The 25,248-nt window shown below is 54.0% G+C and overlaps 1 protein-coding gene across 3 annotated transcripts; it reads right to left on the bottom strand.

Moving 5' to 3' along the window:
* Positions 1-14,678: 14,678 nt before the first annotated feature.
* On the bottom strand, positions 14,679-24,871 carry TEX35 (testis expressed 35). 3 transcript variants are annotated; one of them, XM_058660990.1, is made up of 9 exons: positions 24,713-24,871; positions 24,266-24,424; positions 23,761-23,829; positions 21,783-21,839; positions 21,171-21,230; positions 15,885-15,946; positions 15,489-15,678; positions 15,096-15,139; positions 14,679-14,829 (listed from the first exon to the last, which is right to left on the bottom strand). In XM_058660990.1, the coding sequence occupies exons 1-9, from the start codon at positions 24,749-24,751 to the stop codon at positions 14,769-14,771; spliced, it is 741 nt and encodes a 246-aa protein (XP_058516973.1). In that variant the 5' UTR covers positions 24,752-24,871; the 3' UTR covers positions 14,679-14,768. The 3 variants fall into 3 exon arrangements, with proteins under 3 accessions (XP_058516973.1, XP_058516972.1, XP_058516974.1); XM_058660989.1 differs by lacking the exon at positions 15,096-15,139; XM_058660991.1 differs by lacking the exon at positions 15,096-15,139 and having other exon boundaries at positions 15,489-15,669.
* Positions 24,872-25,248: the final 377 nt, after the last annotated feature.

Genomic DNA, 25,248 nt, shown 5'->3' with positions numbered 1-25,248 from the left:
CAGGAGCTTTCTGGATACCTGTTGTATCAACATGAGCTCTTGTAATTCTTTTTCCCACCGACTTTTGAGCTACCTTTGTATTAATGGTCCAGTGAATGGCTTCCGTGCTGGTAACTGAGAAGCGGCTCCCCTTAGCACCCACCCCATCACGCCACAGCCACCTGACTCGCTGCCCTGAGCTTGTCCCGACAGTCCAGCAGCCTGGAGTCACACCCGGCACAGTCGGGCTTTGTGACTCACCATGGTGGCTCTGGTGGTCATTGGGGCTGTCACCCACCGGGTGCCCCGCAGTCTTCCTTTTCCCTTCCCCACCGCGGCCTGTTCCCACCACTTCTGCCCACCGAGCCCACCTTCAGCCTGCCCTTCTGATCTGGCCCAGGGCCTGTTTCCACCAGGATGTCTGTCATTCTCCCACTTGTGTCGCCCCACCTCTCATGGACCCTGCATCACTAAACCTCTCCCTTAAAGCTCCATGGGGATCTTGTGCTTGTCATTGCTGATTGATTGGTTTCAGATCTTGGCCTTATTGTTTTCTGGTGGCAGATACACAATGCCAGGAGCTCCAGGACCTGGACCAGGAGAGACACGGCCTGGGTCACACCTGCCAAGGTTGCCTGAGAAGGGAAATTCCTGTAAGACGCCAAGCCAGGGCCCGGCATGATGGCCTAGTGACTAAAGTCCTCACCTTGAAAGAGCCAGGATCCCATTTGGGTGCCGGTTCTAATCCCAGCAGCCCAGCTTCTCATCCAGCTCCCTGCTTGTGGCCTGGGGAAGCAGTCGAGGATGGCCCAGAGCCTTGGGACCCTGCACCCGTGTGGGAGAGCTGGAAGAAGTTCCTGGCTCCTGGCTTAGGATTGACCCAGTACCGGCTGTTGCGGCTCACTTGGGGAGTGAATCACCGAATGGAAGATCTTCCTCTCTGTCTCTCCTCTTCTCTGTAAATCTGACTTTGCAATAAAAATAAAACAAATCTTAAAAATTAAAAAAAAGAGGCCAAGCCAGAGACCCTCTCCTGCCCCCTGGGGGGGGAAGCCCTGAGCAAGGCTGGGTGGGCAGTGGAGCCAGGTGTGGCAAACGCCAAGAGAAGGGCAAAGGGTGGGATCACCCTCAAGCACACACTGGAGGTAGGGCAGGACTGCCTGCGCCAGGCCCGCTGAGTCAGACACCCGTGTGGGGCGGGTGCTTCCCTCCTGGGCCAAGCTGGGTCCATGCAGTTGGCCACTGTCAAGTCAGGGCCCCCAAGCAGCCTTCTTCCCAGCTTTACTCTGAGCTTCAGTCACATTTTCCTGTACCGTACCGTGATCATTTTGGACACTGCACCCATTGCCAGGGACCCAGGGCTCCTGCCAGGCCTGCCTGAAATGCCTCCGGCCTGTCATTCAGCAAGTTCCACTTTCCCCACAATTCAGTGCCAGAAGCGCCCCGCTGGACAGACTTTACTGCCTGGCTGATGGACTCCGGGCTTGGGGCTTCTGCCAGCTGCCGGGCAGGGGGAAGTCAACAGTGCCTCTCCACCCTGCGCCCAGCTTGCGGCCAGTCCTCCCGCATCACCTGCCTCCCCATCCCCAGCCACCCAGCTTCAGCCAGGCTGTCTTCTGTTGACCAGCTGGTACGTGCTATGTGCTTGCAGCCCCAGCAGCCCACAGCTCAGGCTAAGGACACTGACCTTTGGCCCACCTGAGTCACAGCCACATCCCCCAGGGCAGTGACTCAGGGTGGACACGACAGCTGCAAATGACCTCAAGTGACTCACAGTAAACACAGTGATGGTGACGCCCAGGGTCGCACCTGCCGACTCAGGCCATCCCGCACCTGGCAGTGCCTGCCACCCTGCCCCAGCTTGGCTACCCAGCCGTGTTTAAGAATGAACACCCTGACTCCAATCCCCGCTTTGTCCTCCGGCCCTGGCCCTTTGTGACAGAACTTTGGTGGCTTGTTGGAGTCACATGGAGGAACTCTGGAACCACAGAAGTCCCAGGCCCCTGAGGTCTGGGTGGAGTGGGTCAGGGCGGGTCCTGTCTTCTGAGATGCCCAGAGATGCCAGCCAGAGCCAGGAGTCAGGGGCATGCTCAACTTGTTCCAGTGCCCTGCAGCCTGGCTCAGGTCTGCCCTCTATTGGTTTATTTGCATCCAACTCTTATACCTTGGGTTGAAGAAACTGAGTTTCTCCTTAACTTCCTGGACTGTGAGCTGAGCATCTCAGTTTATAAAACACCTCTGGGGGGCGGCATTTGGTATATTGGTTAGGAAACCACTTGGGTTGCCCACGTCTTACACTGGAGCCCTGGCTGTGCCCCCAGTCCTGGCTTCATGCCAGTGCTCACCCTGGCAGGCAGCGGCAGATGACTCGGTTTGCTCTCTGCTTTGGCCTTTGGCGTGGCTGCTGTGGCACATGCACACTGCATACTGTTGCAGTGTGAGAGAGATCATACGAGGAGCCTTTATTGCCCAAGTGTGGCAGCAGCAGCCCCCGTTACATGCCAGAACCACTGCGCTGTGAGGCGCAAAGCAGGGCTTTTTACACTCGCATCCGTCAGGTTGAGAGCACAGAAAGAAGTTTCCACACATTCAGTTAACTAAGTTGCAGGAGGCAGGGACTGCCTGGAGCCCCAAGTTTCCATGTAGTTGATTATTCTGAAGCAGCCCAGTAGGAGGCAGGAGGGGTCGGTGCCATTTCTGCGCTGTCAGTTAACCTGAATGGTGCCAGAGAAGGTAGGAAGGGCGGGGCACAGAATCTGTTTCCACGCTGTCAATTAACCCAGCAAGTGGGTGCCAGCTATCAACTGGCTGCACCCCATCACTGTGTCAAAGATTAGATGGTGCTCCTGGCTCTCAGCTTCGGCCTGGTCCAGCCCCTGGCTGCTCTAGCCTTTGAATAAGCAGTGGATGAGAGCACACACGCACAATCTCTCTCTGCCTTTTTAAAAAAGATTCATTTATTTTTATTGCAAGAGGAGGAGAGACAGAGAGGAAGACCCTCTGTCCGATGATTCATCCCCAAAGTGACCGCAACGGCCAGAGCTGTGCTGATCCAAAGGGTCCCAAGGCTTTGGGCCGTCCTCAACTGCTTTCCCATGCCACAAGCAGGGAGCTGGATGGGAAGCTGGGCTGCTAGGATCAGAACCAGGGCCCACACGGGATCCCAGCATTTTCAAGGCGAGGACTTCAGCTGCTATGCTATGGTGCCGGGCCCTATTCCTCCCTCTCTTACTGCCCTCCTCTTTGCAATGTATTTGTTGAAGACACTGGGTTGATCATTCCACAGTCTGGATTTTACTGATGATCTCTTGGTGGCGCTGCCTACCGTGGTCCCTGTCCCTTCCTTTCCTGTTCACTGTCAGCTGGCTGGAGGGCTTGGTTGGATTCACGCGTGAGAGCCGTGGATGGGCTCTGAGCAGCCGATGAGGGATGTCTAGATGGTACCAATGACGATGCCTGAATCTCGGGTTCCTCGCCCATTTCAGAGCAGTGCTGTCTGAGGTGTCATTCCTCTTGCTCCAAAGCAGCACAGCTTGTGAACGGAGGAACCATCTGTCTAATTGCACTCCTGATCTACTACTGACATCAGGAAAATCAATTTCCCCCGCCCCTTCATCTACCACTTTCAAAATAATGAATTGGATTTTTTAACACCCTCCAACAGTAACCAGTTAGAATTTTGTTTCATTACTTTAGCACATCTAGTGTGTTTCAATGGCTTGCCTTGTTGATGCGCCACTGACTCCCAATCCATTAGACATGACCCAGGAAGTCACACTTGGCATGTCCCTAATCACACACAGTTCCCACCTGCAGCTGGCCTGGTCATTTCCCCCAGGCGAGCCCTGAGCCTTTAAACAGGAAATGATACCTGGAGACCTCACTCCGATGTCAGGATTCCCCAGGTGCTTATCCGATCAAAGTGTCCTCCAATTTTTATCCCCATGTCCTGGACTTAGAATAGCTATTGGCTTTGGTGCGGCAAGCATCCTTCCACGGTAAACGTGGGTTAACACTGAATTGATGAACACCTAGTGAGTGACCTGGAGACGCTTTCAGTAATTTTCAAGAAAATGGACATTATGTATAAGTATATAAAATTCACAGGCAGTAACCGTACATGTAGATGGCCTGCTGTGTGACACTCCCAAACACCTGTGCCATGTGTCCTGGTCCCATCAGGGTGTTCAGACCCCCTCCACGTCTGACATTTATCCTCTGTGGGGAGCAGGTGGGCAGGGTGACCTCTAGAATCGTGCTTCTCAAACCTGCACGTGCATCCGAGCTGCCTGGGGATCTTGTTAAAATGCAGGGTCTGAGACACCCAGGTGCACACGGAGGACACGTCCGTCCATTGGAGCCTGCAGAGGACACCTGCTACCACAGCAGAGGTCAGAACAAGTTGATAAGCTACCCCAGCCGGGTGTTGGCAGTGAAAATCTGGGCGAGTAGAGATACTGATGTGGACTGTGTCAACCAGTGGATTCTGAAGAGATTTCATCATGCTTGGAATGGCAAGATTGGCAGCAATACAGAATAGCTGAACTATCAAAACCACTTGAGTAATGCCCTCGGAGCATGCCCCACGCTGGGAACCCTGGGATGGTTGGGAGGCCGGGTGGGGCTTCTCCCTTTGTCTCTCCCTTTCCCCCAGATACAGGAAGGAAAAAAGAGAATATGGAAACAATGGTCTCACCTACTTTCCTGTATTCCTTGACCCTTTGTGCCCTTATCAACTATGTAAACATCATCAAAATAAATATATATATATACATATAAAATTAAAAAAATAAAGCTCTTGCCAGCTATAAAGAAAGTTTAAGATTGGCATGACTTCTTTGTAAGTTAAAAAAACACACACACAGGGTCTGACTGGGCAGGTCTGGGACCCTGAGTGCTGGGCGCTCTGCAAGCTCCCGAGGGATGTGGGACACACCCGCCAGTGGCCCACAGCCCGCCCTCTGAGGGGCCAGCTATGGACAAACATGGTCACAGGGTGTTGACGCTAATTGCTCAAGGACCTCTGAGCAGAGCCACGGAGGCTTCGGGAGCAGGTGACACTTCTGCTAGGACGGTGGCTGGGAGTGTAAGTCTTCGTTCTATGTTTTTCAAAAAGAGAAGCCAGAACAGCAGCAGCATGACGCTTTACTCTCAGCACAGAGCTTTAAGAATGATCCCTGTGGCACAGCATACACAGCCCCGGGCACAGGCACACCAGACCCGTGCAACCTGGTGACGCTTTGAAATGTAAATTACACAGCATCCACTCCACCCCTTGAAAGTGGTGTTGGAATATTCACAGAATTGACGACCATGACCACGAGTTTATTCAAGAACACTTCATCAACTCCAAGAGAAATTCTGCGTTCATTAGCAAGCGTTCCCAGTTTCCCCAGTCAGTCGTTGGCAGTTACAAACCCACGTTCTGGACTCTATATGAAGAGAGTCAGAGGACACATGGTCTTCCATGGCAGCTGTCTTCAGCGTCCGTTCATGCTGTGGCTCTACCAGCTTTCATTTATTCCCTAGAAGAATCCTATTCCACTGTGTGGAGAGAGCCCGTGTGCTTCCTCATTTACCATCACCTCCTGGCCACCTGCTCGGTCCACCACTGGGCTGTCAGGGTGGAGGAGGAGGAACATTCCTGCAGCCTCGTCAAGAAAGTGGGATTAATTTATTTGAGACAAAAGGAGGCTAGAGAATGAAAGAGGCGGACAGAGTTTCTCTCCGCCGGCTCATTCTCCATGTTTGAAGTCTCAGATCAGGGGGAGCACCAGCTGAGCACTGGGAAAGCAGTCCAGGCGTCTCCAGGACTTAGCTGTCCCCACCGCCTCCCAGGGTCTTGGCAGGAAACTGGAGAGAGTTTGAAAGAGAGAGAGAAGTGAGAGAGAGAGAGAGAGAGAGAGAGAGAATTCGGGAGAGAAAGATTGATTTTGCCTGCTGGTCTACTCCGCTGTAACAGCCCCATCTGGGCCCAGCAGCCAGGAACTCTATCCAGGTCTGCTGCACCAATGGCAGGTGCCCAATCACTGGAGCCATCGCTGCTGCCTTTGCAGGCACATTAACAGAAACGGCGGAGCAGCCAGCAGCTTAGTGTGCTGTGCTGCAACACCAGCCGCCTGCCCCCAACGGCATCCAGGATCAATGCTAACACTCAGACTGCTTGGGACGGCTGAGGCTTCCACAGGGGTGGCTGGGATTACACCCGCAGAGCTGAGCCCAGCATCCACAGAAGTACAGGGCATGAGGCAGGGCACCCCCAGCTTTAGACCCTACATGACACGGAGGGAGCCAGATCTTCCCGTTGTCCCACCGCGGCTTGGTACAAAAGCAGGTTTCTTTGTTCCTTTGCACAGTGAGCGGCTCCTTGTAGGACAGAAGCACACTGCTGGGCTTCTCCTGGGCGCTCTTTGGGAGGCAGCGGTAGGGAGGAGAAGCCCAGTGCACCCTCAGTTAGTCGCCAGCTTTGCTGCAGGGTGGCTGCCACCAGGAACTCATCTTTGTGGTGGCCCTGCGGTCCCTGTCCTCCTCTGCCACCTAGTCTCCGTGCCTTCTCATTGCAAACCACCCAGCCTCCTATCTGGCAACACTGCCACCTTACTGCAGCCTAGAGTGCCAGCGAGCTGATCTGGGCAGCTGATCCCAGGCGGTGGCCCCCGGAAAGCTGGGCCAGTGGGCAACAGGCCCATCCTCGCAGCTCAGTGGTTCTCCCAGGCCAGGCCTGCGGCCCACCCTTTCCCCGGACTGAGATGGTTCCTAGCTCAAGTACGCACATAGAATTATACAGAAGTCACCACCATGTGCTCAAATGTGCTCAGAGACGTTCACTCTTAACTTGCAAATCCCTGCCTTGCCAATGCTCTCTCCGGCTGAGTCCCCAGCCCTCAGGAGTTGTTCTGTTTGGCTCTCATTAAGGGGAATGGCACCAGCAACAACCCCATCCTGGGCATGGATCTGTTAGCAATTACCCTGAGCATCCCTTAAGAGTTGCAAGTTAAATACTCTCCTTGCAGGAGCCAGGATCCCATATGGGCACCAGTTCATGTCCCGGCTGCTCCACTTCCCATCCAGCTTCCTCCTGGTGGCCTGGGAAAGCAGTCAAGGACGGCCCAAAATCTTGGGGCCTTGCACCCGCATGGGAGACCTGAAAGAAGCTCCTGGCTTCAGATCGGCTCAGCTCTGGCTATTGTGGCCACTTGGGGAGTGAGCCAGTAGATGAAAGATCTTTCTGTATCTCCTCTCTGTAAATCCACATTTCCAATAAAAACTAATCCTAAAAAGAGAGCGATGCAAGTGGGGCAGGTGCTTGGTGCCCACATCCTTTGGTTGGTCCCTGCTCTGCTTTTGATCGCAGCTTCTTCCTGCTGTGAACTGTGAGGGAGCGTGAGTGACAGTTCACATACCTAGGGCCCCTGCTGTCCCACTGCTGGGATATAGTCCAAGGACATGACCTCTGCATATGAGTGAGTGATCTGTAAGCCTGTATCTGCAGCAGCCAAAGACATGGAAACAATCCAGATGTCTGCTGAAAAAGGAATGGGTAAAGACATAGTGGTACATCTACTTTACGGAACACTACTCAGTCACTAAAAAGAGTAGTACCAACTGGAGACCATTATGCTCAGTGAAACCAGCCAACCCCCCCAAAAAAGCACAAATATGTTTTCTCTCCTATAAGGCAACCTTTATGGAAAATACAGGATCAACAGATATGTAGGCAAACATGCGCATACATATATTCACCTACAGAAAATGTAAGATGGAGACTGGCATACCAAGAAGTGAAAATACAGTACGCATCTCTACTCCTGGGCCTGGTGTGGTGGCCTAGCAGCTAAAACCCTCACCTTGGATGCCCCGGGATTCCATATGGGTGCCAGTTCTAATCCCAGCAGCCCTGTTCCACTTCCCATCCAGCTCCCTGCTTGTGGCCTGGGAAAGCAGTCGAGGATGGCCCAAAACCTTGGGACCCTGCACCTGCATGGGAGACCTGAAGGAGGTTCCTGGCTTCTGGCTTCAGATTGGTTCTGACCAGGCCACTGTGGCCACTTGGGGAGTGAATCACCAGACAGAAGATCTTCCTCTCTCTCTCCTCCTTTCTGTATATCTGACTTAACAATAACAATAAAAATAAATCTTTAATAAATAATCTCAAAAAAGTAAATAAAAGATGCACTCCCAATGAAACTGTTAAATACATCTTGAAAATAGAATGCTGAACTTTCTGCCACTGTCTATATCTGCAATGTCACGATACACTTAAATAGCAGAGTGATGGGCTTGGGACTTTCGGTTAAGGACTATACTATGGTGATAATGTGGGGGAATCGGTAGGGGAGGAAGGGAAATGGGGAGAGTGGACAGGAGCGCCCCTTAGACTGTGGAGCTGTATCATGGGCCCTGCCACCCACACGGGACCTGCTGTGTAGTCGTTTGAGGAGTAGACTCAAGGATGAGTCAATCTTCTTTTTCTCTTATTGTTTACATGAAATGAACATAAATTATTATTGTTGAAGCTGCAAGCATCCCGGGAGAGTGGGTCTATGCCATGACTGAGTGCATTCGCTTCCTGGGCTGCTCTCCCACCGGCGCTGAGCTGTGACAGGTGGCTGCAGGCTGGCGGTGGGATGCGGAGTGGACCAGCAGGCAGCCTGGGCGTGCTGCGGGAGTCCCGGGTCCAGGTTGCTGGGAGAAATGGGGTGTGGGTGGGCAAGGATAAAACCAAGCTTTCTGTGGCTCAGGACTCTGCACATCCCAGAAAGGGACTGAAATCCAGCACCTGGTGCCCCTCCCCGTCTCTCCTTGCCTCCTTTCTCCTCCACTCGGCACCCGCTTCCTTTTCTCTGACCCAAGGACAGAAAACAACCCCCCGAGTCTTGGTCTTGTCAGACACTTCCAAGGCCTTAGTGACCATCCGTGGGCACAGCGCCACCTGCGGTGCTGTGTGCTGCTGGCAGCAACCTGGGTAAGACAGTGAGTGGCCAGCACCCCACCGTGCGTGCCCAACACTAGTTTGGGGGCTGGTCCTTGGAACTGACCCTCACATGGATGACCACTGGCTGTCCTGAATGTACAGATCGGTGGTGACAGTTATCCTGAGACCCCCCACAAGATCCCCAAGGGGAAGCCAAGCCGGGAGCCGGGAGCTGGGAGCTGGACCTCAAGGTTGCTTTTGGCCTCCTTGTCCAGCCGTCAGCGGGTAGGGACTGGTGAGGGCCCAGCGCCCTCTGCTGGTTGACTTTCATAGTGGCCTTCGGCCGGTTGGGATTTTCTGCTACAGACTTGGGAAGGGCGAGGAGGAGGAAGCGTTTCTGATTAAATCCAAACCCACTGTGCGGTGGGTGGCAAACCTGTTGGCTCCTGTTCATAAAATGAATGCCAGAGTGAGCCCGCAGACATTCACAACCCAGATGAGAGCTTTGGTTTTTGTCAGACCAGCCTCCCTGTGTGCCTAAGGTATGTCAGGTGGAAATGGTCCCTACTGCAGGCTCAGGGCCATGTGAGGGATGTCCGCTGGACCCTCTCCCACACTTGGGCCCATGTGCACTGAAGGCCAAGAGAGACCACCTGCCACAAGAGCAGAGGCAAGGGACACTCTGGTGACACCGGACTCTAGCTACCCATGGCCTATGAAACAGCTGAGGCCCAGGGGACACTCCAGGGTTGCAGCAGCAGGTTCTGGGGAGCTGCTGGGCCTGGGGACCAGGCAGACTAACCCCAAGATGGTGAGTGGCACAGGACCCTAGTGTCCCAGCACCAGGTCACATAGCCTGTCCCTTCTCAAACTTGGGGCAGACCCTGACTCAGTCAGGGCCATAGCTTGAGACTCTGCATTTATTTTTAAAGCTTTATTTATTTATTTTTAATTGGCAAGTCAGGTTTTCAGAGGGGAAGGTCTTCTGAGAACAAATGGGGAGCCAGAGCTGCTTCCAGGTCTCCCACGCGGGTGCAGGGTCCCAAGGTTTTGGGCCGTCCTCGACTGCTTTCCCAGGCCACAAGCAGGGAGCTGGATGGGAGGTGGGGCCACCGGGTTAGAACCGGCGCCCACATGGGATTCTGGTACCTCTATGGAATCCCAGTGCTTACAAGGTGAGGATTAACCATTTGAGCCATCATGCCAGGCCCCACGTGACGAGCTGAGAAGCAAGACTGGAGAGGAAGTGGCTCTCCATCTGCTCGGGTGCCAACCCTGCCACGTGTTCTGTGACCCGGTGTACCCTCCTTTGTCACCGTCCATCTCGTCCCTGTGGAAAACGGACACCATGACGGTTTGGTTGAATTCAGAGTGACGGAGTGAGTGCCAAGGGCCACTGTGAGAATGCAAGGAAACAATGCAGGTCACATACTTAGCATGGGGTCCCCTTAAGTCCTGTCGCGAGTGCTCATTGATCCCTGCTCTGCGCCTGCCACCATCCTGGGTCCTGGAATACAGCAGTGACATAAGCTGTCAAGAGGCTTGCGTTGGTGCCCTAGCGGACAATTAAAAAGGGAGTGGACTGCAGGAAGTGAGCGGGTGACTCCACGTGCGGAATGGAAAATCCAGCATGCCAGGGAGGGCCCGCCGTGGCCCTGTTGCTGAGGGAGCAGGAGGGAGAGGGTGTGAGTGCAAAGGTCCTGTGGCCGGTGGTTTAAGGCGGGAGGGGGATCCAGTATGGCTGGTGTTCAGAGGGTGGGGGGAGTAACACACTGAGTAGAGGTGGCGGAGCAGCCCTCACAGGGCTTGAGAAGTTTGGGTCAGGCTCTGAGGGCCAAGGAAACCTTCTGGAAAGTTCTGTGCTTACTGTGGTTGGCTCTACTTGAGAATGGTCTGTAGGGGACTCCTAACTGACTCCAAGGCCATTGTATTAACTCCGCAGGAGGGAGGGTGGCAGTCCTTGCCTCATTCATGATGGTAGATGCAAAGCTTCTCTCTGTCAAGCATGGCGACACCTGTCGCCTGGGCTGTGCTGGGCTGCAGTAACCTGTCCCTGTGCTGGGCTGTGCTGGGCTGTGCTTACCTGTCCCTGTGCTGGGCTGCAGTCACCTGTCCCTATGCTGGGCTGGGCTGTGCTCACCTGTCGCCTGTCCCTATGCTGGGCTGGGCTGTGCTCACCTGTCCCTGTGCTGGGCTGCAGTCACCTGTCCCTGTGCTGGGCTGGGCTGCGCTCACCTGTCGCCTGTCCCTATGCTGGGCTGGGCTGGGCTGCAGTCACCTGTCCCTGTGCTGGGCTGGGCTGCGCTCACCTGTTGCCTGTCCCTGTGCTAGGCTGGGGTGGGATGCGGTCACCTCCTGTCCCTGTGCTGTGCTGGGCTGGGCTGGGATGCGGTCACCTGTCCCTGTGCTGAGCTGGGATGCTTTCTTTCTGTACCTGACTCATTGAGAATGCATTATGAAAAGATCAATTTCACTAAATGCTTTCTCTGCATCTATTGAAATCATTACTGGGGTTCTTCCTTCATTCTCTTCATACGGTGATTCGTATTTCTTGATTTATGTATGTCAAACCATCCTAGAATCCTGAGGATAAATCTCATTTGATTATGACAGTGCCTTTAAAAAAGATCTATGTATTGTAGTGGAAAGTCAGTTAAAGAGAAGGACAGTGAGAAGGGAGACACCATCTGTCCACTGGCTCCAACTGTCAGAGCTGGAATCTGAAGCGAGGAGCCAAGAGCTTTCTCCAGGTTTTCTACATGAGGACAAGGGACCCATGGCCTTGAGCCGTCCTCTGCTGCTTTCCCAGTCCATTAGCAGGGATCGGGATCAGAAGTACAGCAGCTGGGACAACAGGCTGTGCTTATATGGGATGCTGGTGCTATAGGCAGAGGATTAGCCTACTGTGTCACCGCACAGGCCCTCTGCATGTCCTGGTTCCTCTGGGCTGCCATCAGCCCCTGCCTCAGGTCTGTGGGGTGTGTGGGTTCTTGGTCCACACAGCCCATTTCTGTGTTTGCTTTTTAAAATAACTCTTAAAAAACAGAGTTGTACAGAGAGGTCTTTCATCCACTGGTTAATTCTGCAGGTGGCCACAATGGCTGTGTTTCGGATGGCCCAAAGCCAGGAGCCAGGGGCTTCTTCTAAGTCTCCCACATTGGTGCAGGGCCCCACATACTCCAGCCACCTTCTGTTGCCTTCCCAGGTCACAAGCAAGGAGTTGGACCACTGAAGTAGAGCAGCCAGGAGAGGCTTCAGTTTTAAAACACTGTGGTGGCAACGACAATGAGGTCAGACGGTGTTTTCTGACACGCTGACTTGCTCCAGTCCGGCTGTTTGGAAAGGAGGAGGATGTCACAGAAGGGACCTTGTCCTGGAGGTGGTACCCGGTGCTTTAGCAGCTGGGGACAGCCTTGTGTCACAGCGCCTCAGGCCTGTAATCTCAGTGACCAGTGACAAGGAGTGCTGTGTTGTGACTCATGTTGACCGGCCTACAGACAGCAGGTGCTGTGGCCCTGGCCCCACAGCCTCAGACCAGCAGGCGAGTGAGTCATCTGGGGCAGCCTGAGGGAGGAGGCCTGTGCTCAGAGGGGGCCAGGCTGTTAGCCATTCCCTGACAGAGCGCTCCCTCCCAGCACTGCTCCCTCCAGCTCAGGCCACAGGACAGTCCCAGAGGTGGGGTGAGGAGGGGCCCAAGCCAACCCCTCTTAGATGTAACTGGTCTGGCTGTACCACCCTCCCATGCAATGGGCATCTTTCCCCCCTCCCCACGGCCCCGCTGCCTCCCCGCAGGCCCTCTTCGCTGTCTCCTGCACCTGTTGTCAAGGGCACCGTGGGGTACTTCTGTATCAAAACAAAGTGCCACTTGAGGAATATCAATCTCCAGAACTGAGAAACCCCCACATGAGGGCATCTGCTGGCATAGCAGGGGCCTGGTCCTGAGACCCACTGACCCTGCTGCCAGCAGGTGGCCGAGGCAGCCCAGCAGGACACTGGAGGGTTAGTAGAAGTGAGCCAAGGTATGGACATGCCAGGCAAAGGACACCTGGGACTAAAGTGTACGGCTCACAGACAGGAGTGGGAGGAGAAATACAGGGTCTGGACGGCGTGTTAGTGGGATAGAAAGCACCCTGAGAGTAATGGGCTCTGGCAAAGAGTTTTCAGGGGAGGAGAGCTCTGATGAGGGGCGAAGGACCTGCAAGAGGCGCACCGACAGATTCCAGGTGCCAGCACAGTCGGCTGGGCACCAGCAGGGGCTGGAAGGCTGGTGTGGATGGCTCAGGAGTCAGATGCCAACGTGCTCAGGACGGCAGGGGAGGTTCAAGAACAGGTAACTGCAATGTTCCAGAGATTCCACGGGACTCGGTGCTCTTCTGCCAAAGGAGGCAGACAGAATGGGTTAAGTCTGGGTGACTTTGTTGCACTCATGTCAGGAATGGGGACACATTCACGGGTGTCCTCAGGTGGCAGGGGTGGGGGCAGCCAGTGCCAGTCTTCTCTGGCCCTTGGGCTCTGCTGGAAAAGTCGGTAAGAGTCACCCAGAGTCTATCATGGAGGACACAATGGAACAAGCTTCCCTGCCAGCCCAGGAGAGGGCGCTGTGCTCAGGGTCTCCAAAGTATAAGGCAAGGGACCTGGCTACTCAGGAAGGCTGTGTCTCCTAGCTCTGCACACGCGAGCACCTGGGGCACCCAGGCGCAGGCCGACAGATGGACTGATGGGCACTCTGGTGGAGAGGGACAGCACTGCCCTGGCTCGGGCTGGCGGCGGAAGGCTGAGCGAGGGCCGTGACTTTCCATCAGGAATCTGGGCAGAGAAGCTCCTGCCAGAAAATAGGACCTGAGAGCCCTGCTCAAGTTCATCCTTGCTTGGACAGTGCTGTCACTGACTCCTCCCAAACAAATTCACGTCCTCATCTCGGCCAGCTCCTCTGTGGGAGTCCCAGGCTCCAGCAGCAACGCTGATGAGAGAAGGCATTTTATTCATTAACTTAGGATGACAGACACCTAGTTAAGCGGGAGGGGGAAGTGGTTGTCACTGCACCTGCAGGACAGCAGGGACTGGGTTTGAGACCCATGAACTTTCTGCCTTTGTTTCAGGTGGTTTTCTTCCCCCTCTTTCATTAACCGGCACTCCCGAGCCAGACCTTTGCCTCCAAGGTTTGTCATTTGGGGTTTGACCTGCTGCTGCTGGAACGCCACATTGTTATGGGTGGAACAGTGCTCTCCTTCTGGGGCTACAGTGCTAGAGCTCAGGACACACTTGCCTTTGGCCCTCAGTCTCCAGGAGGGGAGCCAGGAAGGCCCCTGGAAAGTGGGGACCTGGGGAGAAGCCTGCAGCTTGTCCTTGTGGCGGGTGCAGGCAGATGAGGGGCACTGGCTGATTGTATCTCCCCAAACTCAGATGTTGCAAGCTCACCCCAGGGGGTGCACTTAGGAGGTGGAGTGCCTCTGCCCTTGAGTGAGTTGGCTCTCCCGCGCCTTGGCCCTCCAGGGTCTCCCACACCTTGGCCAACTAGCTAGATGGCAGGGAGGTGTCATGGTTACAGAGGAGGAGCACCCAAGTGCACGACTGTAGAGTTTCCCATGAATCCATCAGAAACCAGGAAGAGGGCGAAGGTCTCAGATATACTGAGCGGAGTCTGCACACTTGCGTTTTGGTCTGGCATTCAAAAACAGCGACATCCCTTCTGGCTTTTACAAGACCTTTAATCTTGGGTGGAGGCCTGGGTGGGGGTGGGGAGAGGGCAGCGAGCCCTTTCTGTGTGCAGCTCGGGGAACGGGTGGGGGGGACGGAGCGGAGCTACAGCAGGTGGCGTGGCTGCACTAGGTCGGATGCACAAACTCCATGTCACTGAGGCTGAGGTACACATAAATCAGAAAGCAGCTCCAGATGCCAAGGGTGAAAAGGGTGCCCAGGCCTGGTGTGGATGTTTTCTAGTAGACAGGGAGAAAGACAGGAAGCTAAGGGGGTCAAGGTCAGGTCAGAGTTGATGGCATGCCAGTCCCCGACTTGGGAGTCCCCCGGCAGCAGCCTTGGGCACGGCTGCCCCCGGGGCCCCTTCCTGCTACCACAGCCTCTCCTGACAGGCCCTGCTCCCTGCACACCCACGAGTGGGGCCGAGGCCAAGGCCCCAGTGACAGCCCACCGGGACAGCGAGCCCCCGGCTGAGAGGAAGCCCTTCTCGGAAGGAACTACCTACCCCTGATTGTAGTTGGTCTTTAGGGCACACAACAAACATTTCTCCTGCAGAGGACAGAAATGACACAAAAAAGATCATTTCCACCCGCAGGCCCTGGCTGGCCAGCCTGCTGGGCACGTCATCAGGCCTTGCAGTGGGAATGGACAGAGAAGTTGGGAACTCAGGTGCTGGCACCTACATGATCACGGCTTAGGGGGATCCAAGGCCTGGAAGGCAAGGCAGGTGAGGGCAGGCTCCAGACGGGCAGGGCCAGGGCGGGCTGGGCATCCTGGGCCAGTGGCCGTGGTGGCACCAGCCTTGACCATGAGAGTGCTGGGAGGTCGGGCGGGAATGGGAGAGTGGGAGACGGGGCGGAGCTCCGGCAGCGCTGGGACTGGGCGGGCCCCCACTTACGCAGCAGCTGCTACACTGGTGAGGGGCAGCCAGCGAGTCCTTCTTCGGTTTTTGTGGTGCCATTGTCTTGGGGAGAGCCGGTGGCACCCTGTCGGCTCCCTCGGGTTTCCTGAGCCTCAACTGGGGCTCGGTGTCAGTCTTTGCCATCAGCCCGGGGTCCTGCTGTTCCTGGAGTCCTCTTCTAAGGGGACTGGGGGAGAGTCGGGGAGGGGCAGAGTCGGGGAGACCAGAACAAGGGGGGCTGTGGAAGGCCTTGACCACAAGCCGTGGCTGGGGGTGGGACAGCAGTCAGGGCGACTCCTTGAAGAGGTTGGGGGTCCCCTGAGCCCTGATAGCCTTCAGCGAAGTGAAGGGGCTTCTTTTGGGGTGAGCGTGACCAGAGCAGGTGACACTTACAGCTTGTTCTTCCGGATGTTCATCAGAATGTCCATCTTCTCATCCATGGCCTCCTGCATCTCCTGCGGGAGAAAATCCCACACTGGAATCTTCCTATGGGATGGCTTTTCTGTTTTCCAATGTATGGATTTACGTGGATTGATTTTACCGGAAGGCTAAGAGGCAAGAGACAGAGAGTGGTCTCCCATTTGCTTCAAGCCCCAAATGGCCTCTCAAACTTGCGCTGGGCCAGGCTGGAGCCAGGAGCCCAGGACTCAATCTGGGTCTTTGGTACCAGGTGGCAGGGCCCCAAGCCCTTGGGCCGTCACCTACTGCCTCCCAGGGTGAACGGTGGGAGTGGAGTGGGGCTTGGGCTCTCTGATGTGGGGTGTGGGTGCCCCGGGCAGCACCGATGCCCACCCTATGTCAGGGTGCTAGAAAGCCCTTGCTCTCACTTTGCATGCCACCTGCTTCCCTGAGAATCCACTCGGCTGGAGCGAGGTGGCTCATGGGGCATCCATCACACACTTCATCTGAACCTTCCTTCCCCAGCTCCTGATGAGACCAGTGTCTGGGCGGGGTCAAAGGGGCCTGCGCCACGCCTCCAGGGGCCTGCGCCACGCCTCCAGGGGCCTGTTTTGCCTGATGCCATGTTTTGGATGAAACTTACATTTGTGTTCATTAGAGGCCCATAAAGATGGAACCGAGAAACACGTCTTGTAACTCCCAGGACACTCTGACCCCTGCCAGCCACCCGGGTCCTGTGTCCGGGACTGCCCTAGCTTTAAAACAATGCCCAGCAGAAATGGCCAACACAAAACAGAACTGATGTAGCTCGAGTGGCATATGACATTACATGCTGGCACTGGAATATCGTTAGTATCTTCTTGGCAAAATTCAGATTTATAAAATTTGTCCTGAGAAAACCGTGCAGAAATAAATGACCCTCTGAGACAGCAGACGCTGTCACTGACCGTTCTGCTTAAGGATCAAAAAGATTTGAAGTAATCATTGTAAACAGAAATGAAAACAATTTACCCCAATAAAAAAATTATGAAAAAGGAACCATCTGAGGAAGCAGGTTAAACTGCTGCTTGTAACGCCGGCACCGCGTAACAGGGCACAGGTGTGGAGTTCTGGGTTGTTCCGGATGCAACTCCTGCCTAATTCCCTTAGGAAAGCAGTGGAAGAACCCACGTGCGTGAGCCTTTGTCAGCCACGTGCAAGACCCAGGTGGAGTTTCCGGTGGCCGGCTCAGCAGGACTCGATGCTGGCCACTGTCCCGATTCAGAGGAGAGGAGCAGATACGAGCTCGCTCTGTCTCTCCGTGACTCTGCCTTTCAAAGAGATAAACCAGACTTTTAGAAAAGGAAACATTTGCTAACAGTTTGATTGATTAGGAATCTGATCAAGGAGTTACCCTGTATGGTTGGAGACGGTTTAGGAAAGCCCTTTCTTTAAAAAGACCTTCTTGAAAAGTATTTTAATTACTAGTACAAATATTTTACAAATTATTCTATTTACTTTTTTGAAAGGCAGAGTGACAGAGAACGAAAGTGAGAGACAGTAAAGAGAGAGAGCTCACTTGCCACTTGCCAATACCCAGGGCCAGACCAGGCCCAAGCCAGGAGCCAGGACCTCCATCCAGGTCCCCAGGGGATAGCAGGGGCCCCAGGACTTGAGCCGTTCTCCGCAGGGACCTCAATGCGAAGCAGAGATAAGAATCTAGCGGGTGCCCCAAGGGGCAGCTTAACCCACTATTCCACAACGCCTGCCCCAGAAAAAGATTTTGATAAAAACAACTTATTGATAAATAGAATCAGAATATCCCAGAAGTCAAAGGTCGTCTGGGGACAAAACAAGGTCAAAATGCTCCATCTTGGTGCACATCTCACCAGCACATCCAACTCCTCAGGTTCCAAATGCGTCTCCTTCCTTCCCAGCCAGCTGTTTCCCAAGGGGGTGTCACCACCACCCCATCTTGCTGATCACCCAGACGGGCATGCGGGGTCGCCATGGAGGCTGCCTCTGGAGACGCCGCTCTGTTTTCACTCTCTTGGGGGACTGCGGTTTCCCTTCCTGGCACCTGTCCTCTATTGCTGCACCTGCTCCAGGTCTTTCACCTGGAGAGGGGTCGCCTTCCTGTCTGCTTTTCCAGCTGCCAGACAGTCCTCACCTGCTCCCTGCCCCGCCTCCTCAGCCCAGGCACCTTGCAAGCAGCTGCCCATCGAGCTTCCTCAAGTGCTGCTCGCAGCATGTTCTCTGGGTCTCCAGGGGCCGCTTCCTGCTTACAGACTTCAGCCACAGCTCGCAGCTGGCCTGCTGTCTCCGGAACCCTCATTACCCACCGCCTTTGTGCGCCTCAGTACCCAAGCAGCCTCAACTCCATGGCTGATCTCCCCGCTGACTGCAAAGCACAGCACATCCATCGTGCCTTCCGCTGGGTACAAGCTGGCCCTGGCCTGAAATAGCCTGCTTTGTGTCTGCAGATGCAGTGCCACCTCAAACAAACCCCTCCGGTGTTTACATTGTAGCAGAGAATAATGCAAGCCCTCTGCAGGAAACTTGGGTAATACAGAAGCGAATGGGGAAAGCGCCACCTCATCCAGGAACTGCTTCCATCAGGCCTTTTCATCTATTTCTCTCGGGTCTTTTTTTTTCTGTGTATTTACTTATTACAAAAAAACTACTGGAGGTCAACCTTTATACAGAGTACTTGAAAAAGTTCACCAATATGGGGCTTTTCTTTTTCAATCTGAGAAGCAGAGAGGCCAAGAGCAAGCCCCCATCCGTGGCTCACTCTGCAAATGCCAGCAGGGCCAGGGCTGAAGCCAGGAGCTGGGAGCTCGGGCCAGGTCTCCCACCTGCATGCCAGGACCCCAGCTCTCCCGGGGCCGCACCAGCAGGACACTGGCATCTGGAGTCACAGCCAGGAACAGAAGCCACCCCTCCGGCGGCAAGGGACTGCAGCCCAGAGGCCAAATGCCCATGCCACCACGTTGTCTTTCACTTCCAATTTCCATGGACTATTTGAAGAATACCCGTCTCTTTTTTGTACCTTCCTTTCTCAGTTGTTGCAAACATTCCTCCTAAACATTATCCTTAACAGTTCTTAATTCTCACTACATGGATTCCCCACCATTCCTTTGGCCATGACCTCACTGTTGAAAAACACAGCTTGTCTCCACATTTTTGTTATTATGAATAATCCTATGATGAGCATGTGTAGACATCCACTTACACTGGCTGTTCTGATTCTTCTTACAAGTTAATTCTGAGAACTGAACCTGAGGCTGGCACGGTGGCACAGTGCACTAATCTTCCACCTGTGATGGTGATCCTGGCTGTTGCACTCCCAGTGTCTCTCCCTGCTGATGGCCTGGGAAAGCGATTGGCCCAAGGCCAACGTAGGAAACCCAGAGTAAACTCCTGGCTCCTAGCTGCAGACTAGCCCAGCTCTGGCAGCTATTTGGGAATGAACTAGTGGATGGAAGATCTCTGTCCCTCTCTATGCAACTCTGACTTTCATGTAAAATAAATAAATCTTATAAAGGCATTGTCCTTTCATTTTATTTCTTTTTAATAAAAAGAGAAGTGCAGTTGATAAATGGGATATGATTTATACCAAGCGTCTAATGGCATCCCATTTTTGTACACATTTGCACTCTGTTCAGCATAAAAACATTCCTTGTCCTGCAACTGTATTAGTTAAACATCTGCTTCTTGTGATGCGACAGTGAGGTATTATTCATTTATATGCTCTGTATTATTCATGAGGTAAAACTTTGTAAATATGTCTACTGTTTTCTGGTTGCATATCATACTCGGGGCAAAAATTCTTTCCCCCAAACTCATGCTTGTTTTGAAGTTCTGCATATGGTGCTTTTCTGTCCTAATTTGCTTTGAGGGTCAGGGAGTCAAAACTTCTTTTAAAAAGGTGATCCTCTAGGGGCAGGCACTGTGGCACAGGCCGCTAAGCTGCTGCCTGGGGTGCCTGCATCCTGGGTCAGAGTGCTGAGCACCGTCCAGCTCCCTCCAATGTGCCTGGGAAAGACGTAGGTGATGGTCCGTGTACTGGGGACCCTGCCACCCCCAGGGGGACCTGGATGGAGGTCCTGATGTCTGGCTTCAGCCTCGCATAGGACCGACTGTCGCCAACATTTGGCAAGAGCACCCGCAGACGAAGGGCCTCTGCGTGTCTGTCACTCTAGCCTTCAAATAAAGAAATCTTTTTTATAATGTGCTCAATAAATCTGTATTTCCTTTGTATGTAGAAATCATTATGCAAATACAAACCATTACTTATTGCTTTTCATTATTTAAATTCACTTTATAGACTGTTTCAATTTATAGTGTTAGCTGAATGAAGTCTTTTGGCTCATGCAGTCAAGCAATCCTCTTCATATTATTCCTTAATACTTGGAAATCTCCTTAGTCATCTTTGGATCTGACAGGGCTCCACCTGCGTGTGTCAGGCAAAACTCTTAAAGCTACTGATGCCCTACGGTTTCTGACCCGCTACGGGGAGCCGCCCGGGCGTAATGACCCTAATGTGTGGCCAGAGCTGGGCACCGCTCCCTAGTGTGCAGGGCCTGGGCTCTGGGAGTCACTCAGGGAGTTTGGGAAAGTCCACCCACCTCCCAAAAGATCTTCATTCAGTCTCTCCAGGCAGGATTTTTAAAATCCTCCCTTAGAGTCATCCCACCACATTCCTTTATCCAGCTAGCCTCGGGCTTGGCGACACTGATTTTATTCTGCATTTTAGTATCTCTAAATCCAGTGCTTCCTTGGCGCTTTGGAGCGAATCTTTAGATGTCTTCTTGTGCCTGATTGTGTGTCTGCACCACTGGTTCTCAAGCTTGGACCTGGTGAGCCTGGCTGAAGGCCAAGGATCCCCATGCCGTCTGAACGTGACACTGGATCCTGCTGTTTTTCTTGGTGTTCTGAGTAATTCTAAAACACACCAGAGTGTTTGAACCATTGTCCCTGAATCTAGATTATTCTAGGGATTTTTGCTTGTTTTGGTGAATAGGAATGTTACAGAGGTTCGGTTAGACTTACACGGAGCTTGTGACGCATGCTTTAAAGCTCAACCCAGGGCTCATTTCTGCTGTGAGGGCCTCTCTGGCTCCGCCAGTCACACTCATTGCTGGCCTCTCTAAGTGTGCAGTTCACACACCACTGTTCCACCTAAGACTCTCTCCTGCCGGGAGTGTGGGTCTCCTCCCGCTTGGCTGCAGGCAGCTGGAGAGGCAAGTTGTACCACTTCCTCCCAAGTTTCCACCATGGCACTTAGAAGATGCTTACCTTCATAATTTCCACGAATTCATGAAGTTTGTCAAAATCCTTGTCCATTATATCCTTTATCTAAAGAGAAAGCAAAGCATGGCTGGACAGCGCACAAACAGCATTGTTAGAGTCCACTGTGGTATCTCTGCGTCCTGCCAGCAAAAGGCCGCCGGAATGGACTGAGAATGGCTCTTTCTCCACCAAGGAGTCCCTGAGGGCCTAGCGCACATGTGCCACCAGCCCACCACCCTTGCAGCTGTGGCATAGCTTAGATGGAGCTGCTGCAAGGTTTCCGGTGGAGCACAGACCACAGCTTCAGTTATACCTGCTGGTTTGCTCACTGCTTCCAGCCAGGCCCACTGCAGGCAAATGCCTCATGGAAACCAGAGGAGCCCCCTTACCCCGCAGATCACCCAGCGGAGGTGAACAGGTCCCAGACTCCAGGGCCCCCACCCCCAGCTCAGCTGCATCAGCAAAGCTCCATTGCCCAACTCCAGGAGTTTGGCATCCTGCAAGCGGCAAGTGACTGCGCCCAGCTGCCCAGGGCGGCATGGCCGGGCTCAGAACAGAGCTGGCACTGCTCTTCGCTGCGCTCTTGCTTGGAGCCGCATGTTCCGCTTCTCCTGTTACCTGCTGGATCTCCTCCATTTTCTCCTTGAGCTGTTCCCTCACCTCCCTGAGTTCATTCTGAGGAAACACAATAGGGAAGGGAAAATGTCAAGAATCCTCTTGGGACGGGTGCCGGGGAGGAGAAGTGGGCTGGGACCATGGGATCGTCCTCCTGGCGGGGTGCTCAGGAACGAGGGCCCCATCACGTGTTAGGCAGGTCCGCCAGACCCAATCACAAGGAGGCATCAGAAAGCCCAAGGAAGGTCACTTCACACTTCACACGGCTCCAAATGGGAGGCAGGGCAGCGAGGGGGATACCCTGGGACTCCGGAGTCTGCCAGGCCTGGGGAGTGTTGCTCTTTTTTTACTGAGCCACATGGATGAGCCAGTAGATAAGAAGAGGGGCTGCAGACTGGACCCTTGCGTGAACTTCCTGACACTGATCATTTTATTGTGAGTGTGTAAGAGAACACATTGCTAGTGTTCAGAAAAACACAGACCCATGAGGTCACCTGAAAAGTTCTTAGAAAAAGGAGGCAGGTGTTTAGCTCAGCCTTTCAGACACCCAGGTCCGTGTTGGACTCTGCTCTGACTCCAGCTTGGCTAGTGGGCACCCTGGGAGGCACTGGGTGCTGGCCCAAGCGCTGGAGCCCCTGCCATCCACATGGGAGATCAGATTGGGTTCTGAGCTCCTGCCGTCAGCCTGGCCTGGCACTGGTTGTAGTGGGCACTGAGAACCAGTGAACGTGGGGAGGGACTCTCTCTCTCTTTGCATATATATTTATTTGCATACGTATTTGTGCATAAGTATAAAAATTTCCTATGGTGTGCAATTTTTTGAAATCCATACATCATTGACTCTCCATAAAGTTTTACGGACCCCATATTTATTTTCTGTATTAATATTTGTCTACATAAGGTTTTCCAGGTCCTTGGTCCCTGAAGAATATGGTAGAGCAACTACTTACATAATACATCTGTTGTATTAGGTGTCACATGTAAGCTAGAAGCCATCTAGAGCCTACAGAAGGCTGGGCATAGTTAATGGGTGAATACTGCATCATTTGATATGAGAACCCCAAGTACATCCATGTTTTCAGTTCTAGATCTGATCCCCTAAGAGACTCCAAATGGGGGGCACACCGCATCAAATGGTTAATCCTCCACCTGCAAGCACCAGCATCCCACATGGCCATTAGCCCACCTCCCAGCCGCTGCTGCTCCAATCCAACTCCCTACTCATGGCCTGGGAAAGAAGTTGAGGATGGTCCAAAGCCTTGGGACCCTGCACCCACATGGGACATCCAGAAGAAAATCCTGGCTCCTGGCTTTGCATCAGCTCAGCTCTGGCCGTTGTGGCCATTTGGGGAGTGAACTAGTGGATGGAAGATCTGTTTTTCCTTCTTCTTTTTTTTTTGAAGATTTTTAATTTTTATTGGAAAGTCAGATATACAGAGAGGAGGAGAGACAAAGAGGAAGATCTTCCATCCTTTAATCCACACCCCAAGTGGTCTCAATGGCTGGAGCTGAGCTGATCCGAAGCCAAGAGCCTCTTTCCGATCTCTGATGCAGGTGCAGGGTCCCAGAGCTTTGGGCTGTCCTCAACTGCTTTCCCAGGCCACAAGCAGGGAGCTGGATGGGAAGCAGGACTGTCGGGACACTAATTGGTACCCATATGGGATCCTGGAGCGTGCAAGGCGAGGACTTTAGCTACTAGGCTACTGTGCCGGGCCCCTCTCCTTCTTTCTTCAATAAAAATAACTCTTTGTTTTTTTTAAGTGGGAATAGAGAAAAGAAGGTAACCTTGGTGACACTATGACACTTGGGGAATTTGGATAAACAGACTATTAGAATTCAATACCATTGCTTACAACTTTCCTGCAAGTTCAAAATGATTTCAAAATCAAGGATTTTTTATTTATTAAAACCTTTAAGGAAGTAAAGCCCCAGGTGCCAGCAGTGTGGCCCACCAGCCAGCTCCCTCGGGGCACCTGCTGACCTTCAGCTCCCGGGTCACTTCGGTCTTGGCAAATGGTCCTTCCTGCTTCACTCCTTTGTAATCATATGTCTGTGGATTGAAGCAGAAACACAGACCATCGGCTGCTGCAGATGGGGGCTGCGTCACAGGGGCGGGGCCTCAGCTCCCTGGGGGCCCTCCCTCCTCGGGGGCCCAGGGCACAGAGCTGAGCACTGGGCACTTCCAAATCCTCTCCCCCGTCCTGGGGCACAGTGCCTTCTGCTCCTCCTATCCAACGCACGGGTGCCCCCCAAACAGCCAAACCTCACTCCGGCTGTGGGCCTTTGAGCCTGCTGTGTGCCCCAGCCTTTGCCTGGCCAGATGTTGGCTCAGGTGCAGTCCTTGCTCAGCCACCCAGCCACGCATTCCCAGCTTTAGCCTCTTGCACCACCCGGCTTCTCCCCGCCTATCGGTGTATCTCATTGGTTACTGCCATGAGCTGCCACGAGAGCAAAGAGCCTGTTTCTCTCACTGTGTCCCACAGCACCTGGGACAGGTCTTGGCCACCAGGTGCAGTGAAAGACCCCTGACTCCAAGTGGCCTCCCCACGGATGTCAGGCCTCGCTGTTGACATGGCCTCAAGGTAACTTCTTATTTTGGTCGGCTCTGGTTTCAGATCTAGGCAAACTCCTTTGTAGTTCTTGCTCTGTGGAGAGAGGAGGCTGGGGTTTAGCTGCTTGGGTGTCAGGTCCGACAGAACACAGGGTGTGGGCCTTGAACAGGAACCTCGTCCAATCCTGCACGGTGCTGCTGGTCACATGTGGACCTTGGCAAATGCCGCGCTCCCTCCTGCCCGGAGGCCAGGGACTGCTAGCAGAGGCCACCTGTGCTAGGGGGCGCGGAGCAGAGGTCTCTGGGCGCCACCCGCCCCCGCCCCATCGCACAGTGGGAGCACAGCAAGGCCCCACAGTGCCCAGCCATGGTCCTCCTTTACCGGGCTTGTTTTCTTCAGTTCAGCCCTCTTGGCCGACATGATGGAGGAGGCCAGAGTGTTCTTCAACTTCCCGACCTCCCCAAAGGGCCCCGGGCCAGGCCACTGCCCTGCAATTGCACTTACAGGCCCAGCTGAGGGCAGGCTGGCTGCCTCTTTATGGGCGGAACAGCTGAGGTCACAATGCCCCAGTCCCACATCTGGCCTAGGTGCCACGGCCACTGGGCTGGAGGCTGGGGCAGGCTCCGAGGGCACCAGGGCTCCTCCTGCAGGGCCCAGGAGCATGTCTGTGAGGTCCTCCTGGCAGGGTTGGGGCTGTCGCTGTTGGGGCGGTTGCAGGGGAGTCGCAAGCCTGGGAGAAGCAGCGGCTCATCCTGTGGCAGGACTGAGTCCGGGCGTGGCTGACAGCCGCTCCTGTTCCCTCTGCAGCTTCTGCGCTGCTCTCCTGGGAGAACCCAGCCCCCATCTGGCCTCTCCGGTTCAATGGGGGTACACACCATCCTCCCCCAGGGTTCTCTGCTGTGTGTAGGATGTGGCAT

The sequence above is a fragment of the Ochotona princeps genome, chromosome 2 (assembly GCF_030435755.1).
Source record: "Ochotona princeps isolate mOchPri1 chromosome 2, mOchPri1.hap1, whole genome shotgun sequence".
Classification (NCBI taxonomy): Eukaryota; Metazoa; Chordata; class Mammalia; order Lagomorpha; family Ochotonidae; genus Ochotona; species Ochotona princeps.
Note: the sequence above shows the minus strand (reverse complement) of the source record. Positions and strands in the feature narration are given on the sequence as shown.